Source organism: Penicillium verrucosum (assembly GCF_028828655.1).
Source record: "Penicillium verrucosum strain IBT 35672 chromosome Unknown utg000003l_segment0_segment0, whole genome shotgun sequence".
In the NCBI taxonomy this organism is placed as follows: Eukaryota; Fungi; Ascomycota; class Eurotiomycetes; order Eurotiales; family Aspergillaceae; genus Penicillium; species Penicillium verrucosum.
The window spans coordinates 3,861,333-3,881,030 of NW_026643212.1; the positions used below are offsets into that span (position 1 = coordinate 3,861,333).

Sequence of the window (19,698 nt, forward strand, 5' to 3'; positions counted from 1 at the left end):
GCTTATTGACTACAAAATGAAAACTGAGTTATTGGTAATTCGTTATTTTGTGAGATTTCATTCATTTCTGAGATCAATGTGATTCTCGACTTATTTGTTTGTGTTCATTGGTGGCCTGACTACCCGACAGTAAAAGTGCTAGTCTAGAAACATGGAAACCTTGAAAATTGGGTCATAAAGAATATGAATTGCTGTGGTAAAGAATAATATGACAGATGGACATAAACGCCGGGCTGTTGGTTCAGTGGGCACTCTTTGAAGTGAGAGATGATCACTATGCAGATGGGATAAAAGAAAGAATAACGAAATTAAATTACGAATGAAGGCCTTCTCGAAGCTGCCGATCTTCCTCCCAGATTTCCTTCTTCATGCGCTGCAGATGAACGTGCTGCTTTTGCAGCTTGTCGAGGTCCACCTGGGGCGGGTTGGGGAGTGCTGCAAGGGAGTCATGCAAGTTGCGGTACTTGGCGTAAAAGTTCTTGAATTTCTGAGACTTCACCCGCAGCTGCTGTCTCAGGATCTCATAGCTCATTGGTGGAGATGCACTGCCGGTGCTGCCACCGCTAGAGGAGCTGACCGCTCGGCGTCGCTTGGCTTCCAAGTTTCCAGCAGGCCGTCCTGCCTGGGGCACGGACAATTGATCGGGCTCGGCCTTGCGCTTCAATGAGTTTGTGGTAGCGGGGGTAGTCTTCGTAATACCGTTGGTCTGTGGAGTAGCTTTGGCAGGTTTGGCAACAGCAGGGGTTGCACGGCCTACTTTGCTGGGTTTGGCCAGCTGGGAGATGAGAGGTGAAGATGAGGATGAACCGGAGGATTGGTTCTGACTGTCAGCTCGGCTGCGGTTGCTACTGGTAGCATCAGAAACATTGGCAGGAGGAGAGGAGCCGAGTGGAGACGGCTTCTGCGGCGAAGTAGAGGGTCGAGAGGGAGGACGCTTGGAAGATGTAACCTTGGTAGCTGGTTTGGATGGTTCAAGCTTAGGCTTCGAGGCCTCAGGTTTAGCCTTGGGAACAGGAGCAGATGAGACTGAAGTAGTCTCAGTGGTGCGAGGCTTGGCTGGTGCCTTGATCTTCGGTGCGGGGGGCTTCGAATTGGATGGAGTCCGCCTGTGTTCCTTCAATTGCTGCTTGGGTGCGGGTGCGGGTGCGGGCGCAGGCGCGGGGGTGGCGGCGGCAGGAGGAATATCAAGCATGTCGGTATCGTCATCTTCATCCGAACTGTGGACAAATTCGGCGGACTTGATCTTGCTGTCCACTTTGACTGGGGCCTTCCCACCAGTCTTCTTCGTAACCCGTCCGGTAAGGGTGCTGTTGGTACTCTTGGGTTTGGTGGGTCGCTTGATCGGGTCCTTGTCACGAGCCTTTTGTGCGGTCGAAGTAGTCTTGGTAGCAGGCGTGGATGCCTTGGCGCGGTCGGTGTCGTTGTCCTTGCCCGAGTCCTCCGCGTTGACTTTGCCGAGTGGGGCGGCAGGTTTCTGGGGCGGGCCAGTACGAAGATTCAAACGCGAAAGACACTTTCCCTTGCCTCGTTCAGCTTTGGGAAGAAGTGTTTGCCACAGTTTATCGGATCGAGAGATGCGCATGCGATCGAAGGCAGAAATTGAATTCTCAATGGCTTCCTTTCGGTCCTCCTCGGTGTAATTGAAGCCAAACAAATCAAGATCCTTGTAGACTTTGTCCTTGAGATTGTACTTCTCGGGGTTGATTCGGTTCACGACGCCGAATTTCTCGCCGAGGGCGATACAGTCTTCGACGGTGGTGCGGGTTTGGCGAGCAAGAAATTTGGCCGATACGGCACGGACGGCGAGAAGGTGAATGAAGGGAACCTTGAGGGCTTCCAGCCTCGCACGATCTTTATTCTCCATCGTCGGAGCAGATGTTGGGGTCATTGCGAGAGAAGGAGACTTGGGAGCACCCAAGGTAGGACTTGCAGTGAGAGAACGATTGGCAGCAGTCTTGAGGAAACGATCTTTCTCAAGTTCGACTTTGGTGGTGGGACCTTTGTAGCCTGGCTTGCTGCCTCGCAGAGCCTTTAGCTCATCTGGGTGTGAGATTATGTGAGTTTTCTTCGACTCCTTTCCCCTCTCATGTGCATTTAATTTTTCTTCCAAATCTGCCAGCGCCTGATCGGTGGCCGCGGTGGCATTTTTAGCCTTTTCAACTTCCAGACTATGACTTAAAAGCCCTGTGAAATACAGTGTCTCTTTATCGGATGAGCTATGGTAGATCTCAGATCGATGTGTTTCGGGATATGCATGGAACATTTGAGATTTTCCCCCGTAGTGAAGTGAAGGGTGCTTTCCCAGCCGGAGTCGCGCCGGTTGATCCTTCCGTAGGCTCTGAATCAGATCATCGAGGGTGCTTTGCACTAAACTCAACCTCATGATCTGATTTGGCTTGACAGAAAGATCACCGGACTCATCTCCGAGGTGGAGAGACAGCCCGGTCTGAGGAATATTTAGACTGGTCGACATTATGGGAGTTGAGGAGAGGTCAAGGTCGGGAGGAAAAAAGAGGGATTCGAGGTTGTGAGCAGAGTCGGATGGCAGCGTGAGAGCTGCAGGTCAGGCGGCCAACTGCACGAGGGAGTGAGGTAAAACCATACGCCATAAGATCATTAGAGATATGGATTTAGAGAAAGCAATGTAGAAATGTAGCATGCAAATGGTAAGAAGTGTGAGAAACAGAAGATGAGGAGAAAGGCAGAAAGGCAGAGGGAGAGAGAGAGAGAGAGAGAGCCAAGGCGAAGCGTCGGAGAGTGGGGAGAGCTGACGGCGATTCCTTGTAAAATTACAGGGGAATCCCGATAGGTTTTTTTTTTTTTTTTTTTTTTTTAAATTAATTATAGTAATTTTCAATGTATTAACTCTTATAAGTACAGTACTTCTTTCTAATGTTCTTATAATATGTGATATTTAAGAGATATTGAATAGAATTCACTATATATAATCCTAAATCATACCGATCTTATACATAGACTTTCTCTCGTTCCTGTTGACTTCGATATATAGTTGTATTTGTTACCGTCCTCGTATCGAAACCCATTCTTTGTCTCAGGGCCCTTTGTTCGACGTCTATTTGTAAAACTCACTTGTTCGACTCTTTTTTTTTTTTTTTCTTTTTTTTCTTTTTAACCGAAAATAATTGTAACGTACGGAATACACTCCCAAGGTACATACCTATAACTATATATACACCTTATATAATATACATCGGAGACCTACAACATAAACTAAGCGCAGTCGACCACACCGAATCTAGGCTCGAATACAAATACAATACAAATACCGTGAGGAGAAAAAAAAAAGAAAGTGACTCCATCAGTAACGGGGCTTCCCGAGTTCAAATTTGTTTACCGAAGCGGGTGTGGTCGGGTTTGTTTGACTTTTGATATAAATTAAAGAATAACTAGTTAAAAGGGTTCCTTTTACTATGGATTTGTTGATGAAAGGAAAATTATCTGAATGTACTGTCTAAGTGGTTTCATGGGATTTATAAAAAGAACATCTGAAACGAAAAGCCCAAAAGACCCTGAAAGAAAAATAGTTAATAGGTAAAATAACATTCCATTCTCTCTCTCTCTTTCTCTCTCCAATGAAGATCATCCGGGTACTCACTATTTTACCCTTGGGATACCCTGAGGAATGCTCCAGCCTTTTGCCCCTCGTTCATATGCACCCAGGCACGGATATCCAACCCGGAAAGGTCCCTCAGGTGTGTTACCGTTCAATGTTTTGCCCTACATCGGACTAGTGGACTTGCGACGGACTCTTACTCCTTTCGATAGGCTAACAGAGAAATGGGGCCAATGCCTCGTACCACATGTTATCGGGCTCCTATTTTGATTACAGGGCAGTTTTAAGAGGTTTACCAAGGTTATTGATTTCCATGAGAACCTTGCTGTGCTGTTGTCAATCAAAAAGGTCGAGGACATCTCTCCGTATATTGTATCTTGTAGATAAATTCCCTGACGCAGTTTCTCTTATTGGATCTTCGGTTTCATATAGCTGCATGGAAGGTCCATTTATGCATCCTAATGGAGCAATGGAGACCAAGCCACCGGGCTCCGGGGTGTATACTATTGTATTATGTTGTACGCCCTTTATTTTCTTATTTTTTTCTTATTAACTCTTTTAGTTCCTTTTGCAGTCCTTTGTCCCCCCATATTGGGTGTTGGACTGGTCAATTCAAGTCGATCCCAAACTAAATCAACTGTGGCAAACCTGAATGAGATCAAGTTACATTGAGGGTTCCCCGTAAGCAATTCAAAGAGAGTAAGCAGGTTGTCCTGCATGGTCTACTCAACCTGGACAAGTGTATGTTGTAATTCCTGTTGTAATTCCTTCCTAAGCCAAAGAGGGGAATACCGTGGATCCCTTGCGCCATTTCAGCTTATTCTCCAACTGTCTAGTCTGAGACAGGGGGAAATAATCAGAAATAATCAGAAATAATCAGTAATATATTATATTAACACCCCCATTGTCTGCCTTGCTCAAATCCGATCGCAGATCCGAGCCTGCAGTCTGCAGAACTATCGGCTCCGAAAAACCTCGTCATTGTCTTGACGAACCTCGTATTCTATGAGACTATGACTCAGGACTTTCTTTTTCAATCTTCACCATTGTATTTATTATATGTAGTACAAAAATACAGCATATTTAGCAATCTAATATCCATTCCATCCAACCCACATATTGAACCCACATATTGTAGGCTATACAGCATACACAAAATGCCCACCCAAAACGACATCGCCAAACACTTCCGCACCCTCCACCAACCCGGCAATCCCCTAATCCTAACAAATGTCTACGATGCCGCAACAGCCTCCATAATCGCCTCATTACCAACAGCACCCGCAATCGCAACAGCGTCCTACGCGATCGCCGCAACGATCGGCGTCGACGATAACGCCCTAACAAAAACCCAAAACCTGACCGCGATAGCCGCAATCGCCGCCTCCGTCCGCGCCACAAACCCTACCAGACCACTGACCGTCGATGTGCAAGATGGACACGGGGATGTCTCTGAGCTGGCAGATACTATTAACCAAGTCATCGCGCTAGGCGCTGTGGGATGTAATCTCGAGGATATGGACGCGACTGGCGTGCTGCGGTCGGTGGATGAGGCTGTGGAGCGAGTTGGCGTTGCTGTTCAGACGGCGAAGGCGGCCGGGGTTCCGGACTTCGTGGTCAATGCTAGAACTGATGTGTTGCTAACGGAGAATGGGACGATCGAGGAGGCTATTGAGCGTGGGAAAGCGTTTTTGAAAGCTGGTGCTACTACGGTTTTTGTTTGGGGTGGGCCTAGTGGGAGGGGTGTTTCGAGTACGGAGATTACGAGGTTGGTTGATGCTCTAGGGGGGATGGTTAATGTGAAGATGAATTTGAGAGAGGGATTTCTGGGGGTGAAGGATATTCGGGCGTTGGGCGTTGCAAGGATTAGTGTTGGGCCGGAGTTGTGGCGAGCTGCTATGAAGGCGTTTACTGAGCGGGCTGAGCAAGTGTTGGCTATGTGATATATAATCGTCACAAAAAGTCATGGATAACTAACTAGCATTACATGAGTCATAGGTTAGGTATTCAAAGCCCCGACCCGAGTCATGCAGCCCAAAAAAAACTGTCGGCCCTTAATTCAATACACACATCATAGTCATGATTGATTCCAAGTACAATTGTCGCAGGCATTCTGATATATGATAATCCTCCATCATCAAGTCCGGATACAGATTCCATCTACGCAGGGATTCCCATAGCAGCAGTGTTCATCGACAACGCAAGGCCCATTGTCCTCGCTACAAGCTGGCCAATTATCATCCGTCGATCGACATTTGCTAGCAGCACAGTAGCCCGAGCAGCATTGGTTGTTCGGGTTGCCGAACTCACAAGATGCTAGTATTGGTTAGAGTGTGAGGTACGTTCAACTTTTCTATGTTTCGGTTTAGTCTCTCAATACTTACAGTATACTCCCGCGCAGGTGGCTGTTGGGACACAGGTTGTGATAGTTGTTGTCGAGGGTGAGACAAAGGTTGCCGTTGTGCATTTCTCGGTAAGGACACAGGCATCAGCAGTGCCGCATCCTCCTGTTGGACAAGCTGCTGCTTCTGTTTGTTGGAAGATGTGGTTAGTAGGTTGGAGTTTGATGTAAGTGGTGGTTGAAATACTTACGGCTCAGGGCGAGGCGAGCGAGAACAAGGCCGAGAACTTTATAGAGATGCATATTCCTAGTCTCAGTGTTTCAATCTTAGTTGTGTGATAAAAGAAAAGGGTGGTTGATTGCTTAAATAAATAGATTGGGAGTAAAGCTCTTCTATCGGTGTCTATATATATACACCACACACCAAGACACGGAAATGCCTAAAGCATCAACTTTCGAGCAAACCTTGGAACACACCACCAGATGACTTGATATACGAAGGCATCTACACCAATTGATAGTGATGTTTCAAGTTCAGCTCATTTGCCACTACCCCAGACTTTCCATCTCTACCGCGGTTCTCCCACCGCCACATGAATACGAGGGTCGACACGAGGAGTTCGCTAAACTCGAATTAAATTGGCTTTTATATGAGACATTGATTCAAAATCTTATTTTACGGGCTTTTTATGATGTATCAACGTGACCGATGATGTCGCTGAACTGACTGGTAGAGCCCTCGAGTTGACTTGATCATTCAAGTTTTTCATCTTAGATCATGAGTAGACAATAAATCTCAAGTATCATGTTAGCTTATAGTAGATTATATCAATTCCAAGGAATCATCCATATATAGAATAAATAAACAGCATGAACTCTTGGCTATACGCCATGCACTTACCGATATCAATCAAACCCATAACTATTCAACTAAGGGATATATGACTTCTATACCAACGAAATAGTATATAGCATTTCTGGACGAATATGTCGATCCTACTCGATATTAACACGAGATGTCCAAATTAACCAGCTTCCAATTAACTAGGTCCAAGTCAAACCTTGACGGTGAACCATTCTCACCATTCCATCTGATATTCCTATGAGCAGCTGAAAGAAACCCACTAGAACTGGCAGTTGATGCGCATTAGACTAACACATATATTATAGCGCAAAAGACTTCTTGTTCCTTTGGATGCCCTGACCTGCCCACTAGCACTCATCTTTCACACGTTACAACCATATCGCGTTTAAGCATCAATACATACATAACCAGTGTGCGAGGTGTTTAACCCCTGCGGCCCTAAACCCTTTGGGGATTGTGGGCGCGAAGGCAAGTTGGGCTTTAGGACCCAAGTCCCAATTCACCTCTCATCCCTCATATCACTCCCACTGCCATCAAACCAAGGTCAACCTTTACCTTCATTCGGACCCATGGGTCTCCCTAAGACAGGGTGAGTGTTCTGAGACATTAGTGTACAAAATTCAGCGGAATTATCGAGCATCAACAAACGAATACCCCGAAGCTAACAAAAGACCATCAGCTTCCCCGCAGTGCGCGCCTGCATTTTCGACATGGACGGACTTCTCATCAACTCCGAGGACATCATCGGTCTCTCTACGAACCAGCTGCTAGAAAAGTATGGAAGACCTCCTTTGACGCGATCAATTCAAGCCCAGCTCATGGGTGTCGCGGACTCCACAAACGGCGATATATTCCACAACTGGGCCAAGTTGCCTATCCCCCGCGAGCAATTCGCTCGTGAATCCAGTGAAGGCATGCGACTACGGTTTCCGGATTGCAGGCCTCTGCCTGGCGCGGAGGATATTCTGTCGCGCCTGAGCCGTGCCCGGAATGCTTCGTCTGGGGACACGATCCAGCTAGCTTTGGCTTCTAGCTCAAAGACCGGTAGTTATGAGTTGAAAACATCGGGCCCGGAATCGAAGCGACTGATGAGCTTCTTCGGTTCGGATAGAAGGGTTCTAGGTGATGATCCGCGAGTGCGACAGGGTCGAGGGAAGCCAGCGCCTGACATTTATTTGCTCGCGCTGCAGTCGCTGAACTCGGGAATAACCACCGGGGGAAGGGCCATCCTACCCAGTGAATGTTTGGTCTTCGAAGATAGCATCGCTGGTGTAGAGGCTGGAAGACGGGCTGGGATGAGAGTTGTTTGGGTACCACACCCAGATGTAGCGGTCGAGTATCAGCCGATGCACAAGGATATATTGGCGGGGAGATCAGGGAGATTTACGGTAGGAGATGACTGGCAGCTAGGAGAGGTTGATGATGGTTGGGCTGAAAGTATACCTAGTTTAGAACACTTTGATTATGAGAAGTATGGCCTTGACTTAATGGAATAGTTCCCAGTTCAATTTGGTACTAGAAGGGGGCTGATCAACGAGCCCAAAAAGCAACAATCTCGTCAAAGTCTATCATCGTCAAGCTATTTAAATCACGATCCTCCTTGGTGATCTCCTTCCTCAAGCGACAAGCAACTCTAAAGGCAATAGAAGCCTTTTGCATCTTGCCCATAGCCGACAGCAACTTTCCCTTGAGGAAAGTAGTGCGAGCGATCTCATTCTTATGCGCATTCGAATCAACTGACCAAATTTCCAGTGCGTCGTTGATCATAGCACTAAGACAAGTCAGAAAAGTGTGTAGCGACATATTTAAATAGAAGGACTTGTATCGCCTCTTCATTTCGGTCCACGCGGATCAGGTGTTCGGCAATCTTATGGGCGACATTTGTAGTGTAAAAGTCCCTCTCGCCAACTGTTCCTCGTATGTGGTGCCATGCTCTACGGTGGTAACTGAAACTCTCCTCCTACTGGCATTGCACAGCCCGGAGGTTACTAATAGTATAAAGAATCAGTCCCGTCCGGATATCTTCTCTATCATTCTTTCCTAAGGCTTTCTCTCTACCCGCCAGGCTATCTAGAAGAAGTGTATTGCACTCTTCACGCTTATCCTGAAAAAGCAGGGCCTAGCCCAGATTAGCCTCGCCTGACCGCGGGATATAGTTCTGAAGATCTTTACGTATGCGCAGTGCTTCTTTAAGATTAGCCTCCCCTTCCTTATACCGTCTATCCTGGATTCGTGAGATCCCTCGCTCTGCGTAGGCGAGGTATAATCTGTCGTCCGTGGTACCTAGCTCTTTATAGATTTTGGAAACTAGGTTGAAAGAATATTCCTTGTTAATGCGGCTTATATCAAAATTACTCGTATCTATGGCTATAGCTCCTAGGTAGAAGTGGATATCTGTAAGAAGGGAATCCCGATCTGGATGTGTTGAGGACTCGTAGATACTGCGTGTAGTTTCGAAGAAGCTATTAAATTTCTTCGTTTGTCTACGCTCTTTTTGATACCTTGGTAATGTTAGACTGCATAGCAAGTAAAATCGCCTGAATATCGTATACTCACCATGCTGTATCTGTCAGTAGCTTTACGAAAAGCAATTTGGTAGCCTCTGAGGAATCTGAGATAGCGGACCACAGCTGATGCATACTTAGAATATGGGGGTAAATTGCTGCATAAGCAGGCTATCTTCTAATATATAGCCTATTACTAGAGGATTTGGGCTAGGGTAGCACTGGCTCCTTTGATGGCTTGGGCATAGCTAATAGCCAGTCCGCCTATAGAATTCGCACCACTTGATTAAATATGGACCGTTTCCTTTCAACATCCATTGTTGCTAAGATCACATCTTGTACGATACGATGAACTGATATTTACTGTTTTTGTTTATCTCTTTGGACTAGAGATGATTGCAAGAGATTAGTTCGAGCCTTAATGTAGTTACTCCTCTTGAACGGTGTGCCCTTAGAGAGAATCTCTACTGATGCTTCTAATAGGTCTTCTCTAATAGAATCCGGATCAAGAAATGAGATTAGTTCTAAAAGTTGTTGACTTTGAGGTTTAAGCTTCCCGAATGCCTAGATAGTGGAGAGAGAGTGACGATATGTGACCAAATTGGTATCGAACTTTGTTTTATAAAGACTGGCATGTTCTTCGTGATCCATATATAGCTTAAGAAACTCTGAAAGCGTGAGCTCTTGTCGACGGATAATACTAGCTATCTACGAAATGGCTAGAGGAATTCCACTAAGCGCATTAGAAATTTGCCGCGCTGTATTAACTTCTGGCTCGTTAGGGATAGTAGTGAGGTGGTTGAAGAGGGATAGGCTGTCTTCCTGTGAAAGCGGACCTAAATCCAGGCCTAAGGGTCTTCTCGTGAACATAGTCTTGGATAATGGATCCCGGCTAGTGATAAGAATCGATCTACTACCTTAGGGCCAGTAGTCTGCTAGAGTGATTGGATTATCTGCGTTATCGAATATAAGCAACCAAGTGGCTTCTAAGCTAGCTTCGCCCGGTTGAATAAAGTCATATAACCCTGAGATGTGCCTTCGAGGATTAGAGAGCCATCCCTTCACAATCTCTCTACTTACAACCTGACTCTTACACTCGGATGCTTCTTCGAGTCCCAGTACCAACGAAATGTACTGGTAATGGTGATCAAGTTTAGCTATCTCATCCGCCACGACCCAGAATACCGCATCAAAAGAATGTTTATGACGTCGGGCAAACTCGCGGGCTATTTCTGTCTTTCCAATACCCCCAAATCCACAAAGTGCAAACTGCCTTAGAGCGGTGCCCGATGCTGTCACCCTGTTCTTTGGAGGCAAGAGCTCGGTTGCGAGACGTTCCAAGATATCTTCACGGCCGCAAAAATCCTCATTCGCCGAATGCGTGTTGAGAAGGAGACATGGTAAATGAAGGGGTTTTGCAACATCAGACTTTGGTGTTATAGGAGATACCAACTCAAACCCCGAAAGAGATGTTCCTGCTGTTGCTTTGTTGGATGGCGACTCCGTGAGTTCCAATTGCTCAACTAACCGACATAAGTATAAGAACATGGTGGGATATGGTTATCTAGCTCACCTTTGAGTGGTATTTCGCTCATTGTGGGCGAGTAAGTGCTCGTCGTTGCATCTTGATATTCACCTGGGACCGTTAATATCATTCTGCGGCTTTCTGATGCATTCATCACCTACGGTCCTCAAGTCGAAGAGCGATAAGACGCGCAGCGTCTTGTAAAGTCTTAGATAGAAACTCATTGAGCTCAGGTAAACTTTCGCCACCGATGCTCTGGGTGAAAAGGCATGTATCGTGATGATTAAGATTAAGGCCAATGACTGTTTCCATCTGGGCACGAGTTGAACAAGCTTCACGGTTGACCAACTAGATTCAAAATTAGCGTTGATAGTTCAGCCAGGGCTCCATACTGACTTGTTGGTATTTGTGATGCAGTGTAGTGGAGCTGGTTTTCGATTCTCTCAGTTCATACGCGGATAGTATGGGGGCACTGAACGAGATTCCTTCGAATCTATCTGCGAGGTCAAGCAGAATAGCGCCTTCTTGCTCGATGTTCATGCTTGGGATTTCCAAGTGTCTACTGGTCGTCGCTTCGAAAACATCTCGAAACCGTATACAACTTGTGGTCTTGTCGCCATAGCGATGCGGAGTGCTCAGGAAGATAACGCCAGCTATAGCGTTGATGATTGATTCATACCGACGAAACTGCTTATCGGCGACACACAACGCCTGCTTGACTATAATACCACCTAAGCTGTGGCAGACTACCAGAATTGGCTTGTTGGTGGGCTAGATGAGGTAAATCAGCAAGCATACAGTTTACCAGAAGGGAATTAATCCATCTTACCACTTTTAGGACTGATGATGATCGCACATCGCTTATATGTTGGATAAGATCATGACCTAGCATCAACATCGACTCCCATGAAGGTTTGGTGGCTCCAAATGGCGAAGTATAGTCATAGGCGAGGATGCGTGTCCCAGCGCTAGAACCGGGTAGGGTGGCAAGCCATTCTTTGTTAACAAACGGCCACTCTTCCGGTAAGGTAGTTCCGATGCCAGGAACGAGAACAATACTAGACCGATAATAAGTAGAAGTCCTAAACTGAGCCTGGCTGTGGATTCTCTTACTCGACACCATCCTGAGATTCATTAGATGAATCCCGTAGTACCTGAAGGCGACCAGTAGCCGCAAAGCTTATTGAAGCCATAACTGTAGACAACTAATGCGAAGTTGCAATATGAGAAGATGGGACTGGGACCTTGTGATGCGGGGTACCCCCTTGTCAGCTTTTGTCCGGGGTCCCTTTGGACACGGAGAACTCATGCAATATCTACGATAAGAATCAAATGGAGAAACAATGTCAATAGATTCCGTGAGGCGTAAAGTGGATAGGGATGAGAGAGAGAGAAGGAAAGAGAGAGAGAAATATAGATGTTGATCTATCCCATGTGGGGGGCCATACTATGTCTCAGACACCCATGCACCCAACAAGAACGTTGGCTCTACGCTTGAAGGGCAGTGTACCTGGTCCTGCCCAAAATCTGCATTTGCCCTTACTAAGAGAAACTTGGAGTACATGGACTGATATTGGTATGAAATGGTGTGCTATTACAAAAATTGAAATCAAAAGATCATACAATATGACTTGGATCCTTCTCGCTGCTTCTAGCCGCCATGTCTCGCCCAACTCCGCGACAATTTGTCCAGAATTTTGCCCACCTCATTCTCATATACTGCAAGTCCCAAAGAAAGAAGAAGTAGGCAAACAAAGTGACCGGGATACATAACACCAAAAACCACCAAAACTTCACTGTGTTCTGTCCAAGGAGGTCAATGTTCATACCCATCAGGCTAGAGCTGAAGCTAAGAGGAATGAAAAGCGTTGCAAGTAGAGTCAACTTCTTGACTCGCTCAGATTGCTCAATGCCTTTGCGGGATTCCTCGATTGTGGCTTTGTTCATTGCCATGGTTATACCCCGGGTGCACATCTTTGACAGGTCGATACAACGACCCTGGAGCTCTTCATAGTCTTGTAAGAGGCCCCTGATTGTAAATGCACCACACGAGCTATTGACTCCAAGGTTTCTAATCGTCTCAGCCTCTGAGATCCCTCGATACGTGCCAGTGCCGAGACCCGGTGGTACAGCGTTCAGTCCCTGGTTACTTCGCTCGGCCAACTTGTAGAGTGCCTGAGTACTATCTTTCAGCTGCTGGGCATGACGATTAAGGATGTTGTAGAAATATTGAAGGGTTCCCAACTCGTCAGCTTTAACTGCTTCGGTAATGGCATTTATCTGGATTTGTATCCTAGACTCAATGAGATTCAAGAACTGAACTTCTGAGAATGCCGTATGTGTAAACAGCGGGATGCACATTGAAAGCGGATCTCGAGGCGCGCGACGGGCGAGATCGACAAGTGCGATCAATGAATCGTATTGTAAAGGAAGAATGGCCGTGCTTTGCGGGAGCTTTGCGGTGGCATTCGCATCTGGATTCAGACGATTGGTCGTGTTGCGAAATGCTATCTTGGGGTGATGTTGGAGGATAGGGAGCAATATAGTATTGGACTTGATGTGACTTGTCCATGGTCCCGGAGGAGATTGTTCCAAGGGTCTACCTTGATCCATCCAGGCAATGACTAAAAGCGCATATCAGCAAATAATTTTATCGTGGTATGAAGCATAGTCTCCTACCAGTCCAGCCCTTATCTGTTTTCGTAATACAAATTGAGATCCATTGTTCGATCACAGAGAAGGATGAGCACACAGTAGAGTACTCGCGTACTAAAGAATCTCCACAGCAGACTTTAGTAAACGCAAGGTGTCGCAGTTTGTACATTTTGAGCTCAGTGGATTGATCTGACCGCTGAGACTGGAGATCCTGACCGCCGAAGTCGTCGCGATGGAGAAGGGTGCTGACACAAAGTCTAAATATGTTATTTGAAGAACTGGCAAGTGAGGGAAAACCGAATGAATGTCTGAAAATGCTTGCAGAAAGAAAATCCATGTGTCGCCTGAAGAATTCTGGATCAATGTTGTATTTGCTCCCAAGCACCGACACCCACGATGGTGATATATACCCTCGAATGAAAACCATCTGCCCCGCGCCTTCTGCTGGAACAGAAGTATCCGTATGAAACTCTTCGTGGTTCTCTTGCCTAAATTGTTGTAGGTCCCACTTCCTTTCCCCATCGCTGCTGTATACCACCACTAAATCGTGAGGTTGTTCGGACTTGGAGTCGAAAATGGAGGCGAAATGGCTCGCATCGTCTTCTAATTTTGCCGATTTGAAGATCCTGTGGTCTTTTACCATCCATCCTTTGAGGTCGATATAATTATCTCCCGGGAAGACAGAGGTGCTCTGAAATCTCCCTGAAAGAGAGATAATTGCTCGGATATAACTTTCGGGAGTAACTGTTACGAACGTTCAACTTGGTATCCCATGGACTGAACGGATTATAGGAATAAGACCTTACCTGCAGGCTTTCTGCGCTCCATATTGTATTGTAAACCAAGCCAGAAGACTTGTATGGCAGCCAGAAGCGATAAAGTGGCAATAATTTCTGATATTGAACCTATGGAATGTTGGGGAATTTAAGAGCACATGAATGATTTAAGACAGCGGTAAAACAGCGTCTGAGTACAAGGCGATCCGCAATCGGATAATACCCCTGGTGTTTCTATCTGGTGTTTCTAGACATGGCTGGCAAAGTCAGGCCAGTCCTAATTGTCTCTGGCAGTTTCACCTACCACCCGGCAGTATAACTACAATTCAATGGATGCAGTAAGTAGGGTTGGACGAAAGCTTATCAATTAGCGCTGACCAAGAGCTTAGTGCAGCTTTTTCATATACTCAGCAAGATGAGGAAGCCTCATTATAGAGAGGTAGATAATTCGCCGGATATTGTGAGACGCAATATACGAAGTGCTATGCTAGTTCAATGAACCATCCAGCTTCGGCTTTCACGTTGTTTTACACCAGGTGGTCTTAAATATACACCTGACACCTGGCACCTGGCGAAACTAGTCTTACAGCTTATGATCAATTTGGGCATGATATTAACCCTACAGCCGGGGAGACTACAACCTTGTAGAGGAGTCCAATGACTGTCTATTATCATCGTTCTATCATACAACCATCCAAACACTACCTAGGTAGTGAACAACGACTTCATTTGAAAGACGGTATTTGTCAGAAGCGAGAGAAAAAAAAAGCAATACAATAATTAGATGTATGAAACAATAAGAAGAGAAAAACGAAATAGAACACGCATAACTAAATCCCAACCAGACACCAGAATCAGGAGTCTCCTTAAAAAACAAACCCAGACCCTTTCCCGAACCCATCCATACCCAAGGCAAATCCCTAGTCCAACCCTCTATCTATCCCATGGATGCAGTTCCTCATCTGATCGTGTCTCGGTAATGTCATCCGCAAGCATTTAACAAAAGAAAATGGGGGGGTGTTGTGCAAAAGCGAGATGACATCTTGAAACAAAACAATAAATCGCAGATTTGGAAACACGATCAGACCGTCCGACTCCTTCCAGTGCGCTGGTTTCCCATCAATATAAATACAAACAAGAAAATGCATGAAAAACAAAGGAAATAAGAAATCAATCGAGAGGCATAGATGTATTCTCTCGTGGGAATCAAGGGGCTTATGCAATGAACTTATTAGACAAAGGAAATAATGAAAAATTCAAAGCTGTTGCGAGACAATCCCAAGTATGGGCTGTGAATCGCATCATACAGCCGTGGACCATGTGTGGTCACCCCGGGGCTTCATTTCGTAGTTCTCTGGCTCGGTGCTGGTAGGCCGGCGAATGGTAGAGTTGGGGAAGTACATGTGCGGCGGCATCGATGTCGGGTACGCGGGGCCAGTGGGTTCAGGGTAAGTGAAGTCGTTGGCGGATCCGGGCGATGGCATGCTACCGTGAGACGGCGAGGCCCACCCAAGACTAGTCATGTGGGGACTCCCGTTCACGCTATTCGGACGGTGATCACTATTGGCCGGGGGCTCAAGAGGTTGAGGCGGAGCGTAGGGATGCGAGGTCATAGATGGCCGGGTGTGGGGCGCACTGCCGTAGCTGGACAGCGAAGGAGAGGTCGCAGTCGGGGAAGCCCGGGGGCTGCCTTGGGGGAAATCCCCACGCACATGAGGCGGGATCGGACCGGTGCCCATGTAGTAGTCGCCGGCAGAGCGGTGCATGTTCAGCGGTGGGAGCTCACCACCAGGTGACATGGACGGGTGTTGCGCGGGTGACGGTGTAGAATGGATGGAAGCGTGCTCGGAAAACATTCCCTCGCCAGGACGTCCACGATCCTTATTTTGCCGCAACTGGGCCTCTGTTTCAGCAGCGGCTTCTTCAATGGTCCCAGTGTGATGGTTTTGGTGGCGTGTCAACGTCGTACGGCGCGTGAAGGTCTTCTGACAGTTGGCATACGGGCATTTGTAAGGTCGCTTGCCAGAATGAATGCGGCGATGCCTGGCCAGCGAAGACGAGTCGCTAAAGGGCTGAATAAATGTCAGCTCTAGCTCGAACCAAAAGAGGAAATATACGCACCTTGCCACATCTCTCACACATATGAGGCTTCTCTCCGGTGTGTACACGGGAATGTACTGTCAAAGCCGAGCGTTGGATGAACTGTTTTCCACACCCTGGCCACTCGCAAGCATGGGGTCTAACTCCGGTATGAATACGCTCTGAATAAATTGTCAGTGGCGGCATCTCCGAAACATCTGGAGGATATACATACCATGTCGAGCAAGGTCACTGCGCCGTGCGAAGCCCTTGTTACAGGTTGCGCAGTGGAAAGTCTTGGGTGGTGGTTCAATTCCGGCTCTTCCCTGTGGGACGGGTTCCTGCTGCATCTGAGGATCGCCAGCGTATCCCGCGGGGGCATAAGCCATGTTTCGAGGGGTTGAACCCGTGGGCTGTGCATAATAGAAGGAATCGGCAAGTCCGCCATCCATTTGCATGGGCGGAGGGCCGTGAGGAGGGTATGCATTGACAGGGTTGTCCGAGCCACCTGATTCGCTCTTCATGGTGGGCGAAGCTCCGGTGTGTAACTGTGCACTCTGTTGAAAGTACTGTTGTTGTAACTGCGCTTCGGCGGCGGCGGCAGCAGCAGCGGAGTTTTTCCTGTTCAGGATTGTCGTGAAGTCCATGACCCGACCCAGCAAGTAGCCAAGGGACCGCGGTCAAGGACTGCTTTCGAAGACGTCCTTCGGCAGGCCTTCCACAACTAGTATTCCGACGTGGTCCGATAACTTATTGGATTCGAAGTCCTGTACGCGTAAGGACTGGTTGATATGAAAGGTGGCGAGTCGTTGGGAGGGAGATTCGGGTCACAACTAGCAAGCTCTGCAAGTCACAAAATAGTCAGAACCAATTTTCGATACAGTAGAACGAGCTCGACTCCGCAAAAACTCCGCGAGCGCGCAACGTGGAAAGACCTTGGATTAGACACTCACCCTGGGTGAACCTGTATTACACGTAGTGTGTTGGACAGTCTCTCAACGAAGAATGGGACGGGGTAGATTCTCCACTTTTCTGCAGTGGAATGCTAAGGTTGCGTAAGAGGTATCGAACGATGGGCTTTCTGCCTACAAAGCCAAGCTCAGAAAATAATGTTGTGGTCGGCTAAAGGCGGAACGCGTGATCGTTCGGTGAAGGTTGGAGGTAAGATAGGTCTATAGGTCTACTATCTTCTGTCAAGGATTCTATAGCGGGAAAAAAAGTTGATGGTCAGCATGAAATGAAATATCACGATGGTTCCGATTCCGAGGTATTTCCACCGTGCTGTAAGCTCGTGCTCTTCTTGCCTGTGTGCCTCGGTGGGCGGGGGAGTTCCAGGAAAACGAAAAAGACGAGACCAGCACAGATGGGGAAATTGTCCGTGTCCATGAAACCCAAGATAACAGCGCAGACAGAGAGGGTTGGGCAGCCAAGGTGAATAGGCGAGATGCGTCATCACGGGCAAATCGCGGTGAAGGTAAGGAATGAAGTGAAAACACACCTTTAGGAAGCTCGAGGTTTCAAGATAATATGGTAAATAAGTCCAATCCAAATCATCAAAGAGGTTCGAGGGAAGTTAAGGAATTCGCGTAGACCGGTTAAGTGGGGTTGGGTAGGGTAAGAGGAGAGAATAGACAAAGAAGATGTAGATCGAAGATGGAAATAAATAAAAAAAAGAAGAAAGGGAAGCGAAGGGTTAAAAAGTAGAAGATGAGAAAGGGGGGAGGGGAGGAAGAAATAGGAAATATGATTATTACAATTTTATATTTTAGGTGATTTAGGTGATTTAGGTGTGGTAGGTGCCACTGTCTGCATCTTGTGTACATCTCTTTTATTTACATCTCTTTTGGATTCTTTTTTAGGAGTTTTTGATCTTATTGTATTTAGCTTTTGGTTTAGTTTTGATTTAATTATTTCAAGTGTTATATATCCAAGTTTCCAAATCTCACTTTAGAGATATTTCACTTTCGTATACTCCTATAATATCCTATAATAATACCATCCCCAAAACCCAAGACCTCTCCTAAACTCAAGTCCCATTCTAGAAGGGCTAGTTCTCCCTAGTCGGACCCAGCGAAGCCCGCTAGAAGGAAACCTGGCCGCACCAGAAGGATCCACAACGTGCCCTTCCCCCCGTGCGAAAATGGATACGAACGGCCGATCCGAACAATTTCCTTATTATTATACTCGATATAGTCTCCTGAAATTTCTCTCGGGATATACCCTGTAAAAGGTGACGTTTATTCCCCAGACCTAAACCCAAATAAAGGATAGGGTTGAACTAATAGAGAACTAATATATGGAAGGCATTAATCAAGTCCCATACACACAGTATAAAAGGGGGCGCCTGGTCTACGACCCCCTGAAGCTAAAAAAGAAAATATATCATTAAACACAAAGAAAGTAAAAAATAAGTAAAAAATAAAGCCCAAACAAAATTCGAAACGGGAGACTTCGGTGATCAACCATGACATGCAGGTTTCTCATGGTGTGACACATGGGATGATTTATACTTATTTTTATATTGGGAGATTACTTCGATAGTCCCGACTATTGTTAGCCGAATACATCGCAAAATCGAGATTTACCTTCTAGAAGGTTTCCGATATCACATCACAAATGGTAACCTGTACTCTGTACTCTGTACTCCGTACGGAGTACCTCACGCAACATATAGGTTACACTGTTTACACTTACTAGTAGGACAAACTCACTTTCGACTTTCTATTCTCACCATCCTCCCTTATTGTCTTATTACCTAGACCTCTGACGATCCTGCAGTGGAGCTAATCCGGTGTGCATCGGTAATTACACCCATCTAATCCGCCCCTTTTCCCTTCCGGGGGCGCACTAGAGGGCACCGACTGCCTTCAGCCTCTGAGAAACCCACTCTACTACCAAAGACGGCACGGATGGCTCCGCCAAGCCTTCTCCTTACCTTCCAGAAGGCCGCCAGAAGCATTTTGGAACATCCGTGGAAGCCGTGGAAGCCGTAGGAAGGAAAAAAAAAGACTTGCGCGGCCCCCCCATGCTGCGCACGGTTCGGAGCCTTACCAGGAGATCCTCCCTGAGCCTGTGCACTATACCCTTCACATCGAGAGATTAATGTAAAGGAAAAAAAAAAAATAGTTCAACATAGCCCAGCATGTATCTGCCTAGAGGTAAAATAAAATAAAACAAAACGAACCATTTTTAAAAAAAGGGGGTCGGGAACCAGGATGACTGGTCTAGTCATATGGTGCCCAGGTAAACTCCCTCTTCATTGGCATGATCGTCTATCCTCTCACACTCTCCCATACACTCTCCCACACACACCTACCGTTCTCAGCCACTCACCAAGCTAACACACATCCCTGGCAATTGTGACGAAAGTGACGACACC

General features: G+C 46.7%; 8 protein-coding genes across 8 annotated transcripts; 3 read left to right on the plus strand and 5 right to left on the minus strand.

Annotated features, from left to right (window-relative positions):
• Nucleotides 1–313: 313 nt before the first annotated feature.
• On the minus strand, nucleotides 314–2,473 carry N7516_009065 (uncharacterized protein; the record flags this gene model as incomplete). The annotated part of the gene is made up of 1 exon (XM_057221784.1): nucleotides 314–2,473. The coding sequence occupies one exon, from the start codon at nucleotides 2,471–2,473 to the stop codon at nucleotides 314–316; it is 2,160 nt and encodes a 719-aa protein (XP_057072056.1).
• Nucleotides 2,474–4,731: 2,258 nt separating this feature from the next.
• N7516_009066 (isocitrate lyase/PEP mutase family protein) lies at nucleotides 4,732–5,517 on the plus strand (the record flags this gene model as incomplete). Its single annotated transcript, XM_057221785.1, has 1 exon — nucleotides 4,732–5,517. The coding sequence occupies one exon, from the start codon at nucleotides 4,732–4,734 to the stop codon at nucleotides 5,515–5,517; it is 786 nt and encodes a 261-aa protein (XP_057072057.1).
• Nucleotides 5,518–5,734: 217 nt separating this feature from the next.
• Nucleotides 5,735–6,218, minus strand: N7516_009067 (uncharacterized protein; the record flags this gene model as incomplete). Its single annotated transcript, XM_057221786.1, has 3 exons — nucleotides 5,735–5,890; nucleotides 5,966–6,102; nucleotides 6,167–6,218. The coding sequence occupies 3 exons, from the start codon at nucleotides 6,216–6,218 to the stop codon at nucleotides 5,735–5,737; spliced, it is 345 nt and encodes a 114-aa protein (XP_057072058.1).
• A 1,131-nt stretch (nucleotides 6,219–7,349) lies between these two features.
• Nucleotides 7,350–8,276, plus strand: N7516_009068 (putative HAD superfamily hydrolase; the record flags this gene model as incomplete). The annotated part of the gene is made up of 2 exons (XM_057221787.1): nucleotides 7,350–7,369; nucleotides 7,460–8,276. The coding sequence occupies 2 exons, from the start codon at nucleotides 7,350–7,352 to the stop codon at nucleotides 8,274–8,276; spliced, it is 837 nt and encodes a 278-aa protein (XP_057072059.1).
• Nucleotides 8,277–8,310: 34 nt separating this feature from the next.
• Nucleotides 8,311–12,002, minus strand: N7516_009069 (uncharacterized protein; the record flags this gene model as incomplete). The annotated part of the gene is made up of 9 exons (XM_057221788.1): nucleotides 8,311–8,551; nucleotides 8,925–9,281; nucleotides 9,337–9,340; nucleotides 10,379–10,807; nucleotides 10,858–10,920; nucleotides 10,971–11,157; nucleotides 11,206–11,580; nucleotides 11,639–11,867; nucleotides 11,923–12,002. 9 exons carry the CDS (start codon nucleotides 12,000–12,002, stop codon nucleotides 8,311–8,313), a joined length of 1,965 nt encoding a protein of 654 aa, XP_057072060.1.
• Nucleotides 12,003–12,426: 424 nt separating this feature from the next.
• N7516_009070 (uncharacterized protein) lies at nucleotides 12,427–14,292 on the minus strand (the record flags this gene model as incomplete). Its single annotated transcript, XM_057221789.1, has 3 exons — nucleotides 12,427–13,433; nucleotides 13,489–14,208; nucleotides 14,271–14,292. 3 exons carry the CDS (start codon nucleotides 14,290–14,292, stop codon nucleotides 12,427–12,429), a joined length of 1,749 nt encoding a protein of 582 aa, XP_057072061.1.
• Nucleotides 14,293–15,541: 1,249 nt separating this feature from the next.
• N7516_009071 (putative C2H2 finger domain protein) lies at nucleotides 15,542–16,966 on the minus strand (the record flags this gene model as incomplete). Its single annotated transcript, XM_057221790.1, has 3 exons — nucleotides 15,542–16,312; nucleotides 16,362–16,501; nucleotides 16,555–16,966. The coding sequence occupies 3 exons, from the start codon at nucleotides 16,964–16,966 to the stop codon at nucleotides 15,542–15,544; spliced, it is 1,323 nt and encodes a 440-aa protein (XP_057072062.1).
• A 462-nt stretch (nucleotides 16,967–17,428) lies between these two features.
• Nucleotides 17,429–17,804, plus strand: N7516_009072 (uncharacterized protein; the record flags this gene model as incomplete). The annotated part of the gene is made up of 2 exons (XM_057221791.1): nucleotides 17,429–17,480; nucleotides 17,608–17,804. 2 exons carry the CDS (start codon nucleotides 17,429–17,431, stop codon nucleotides 17,802–17,804), a joined length of 249 nt encoding a protein of 82 aa, XP_057072063.1.
• Nucleotides 17,805–19,698: the final 1,894 nt, after the last annotated feature.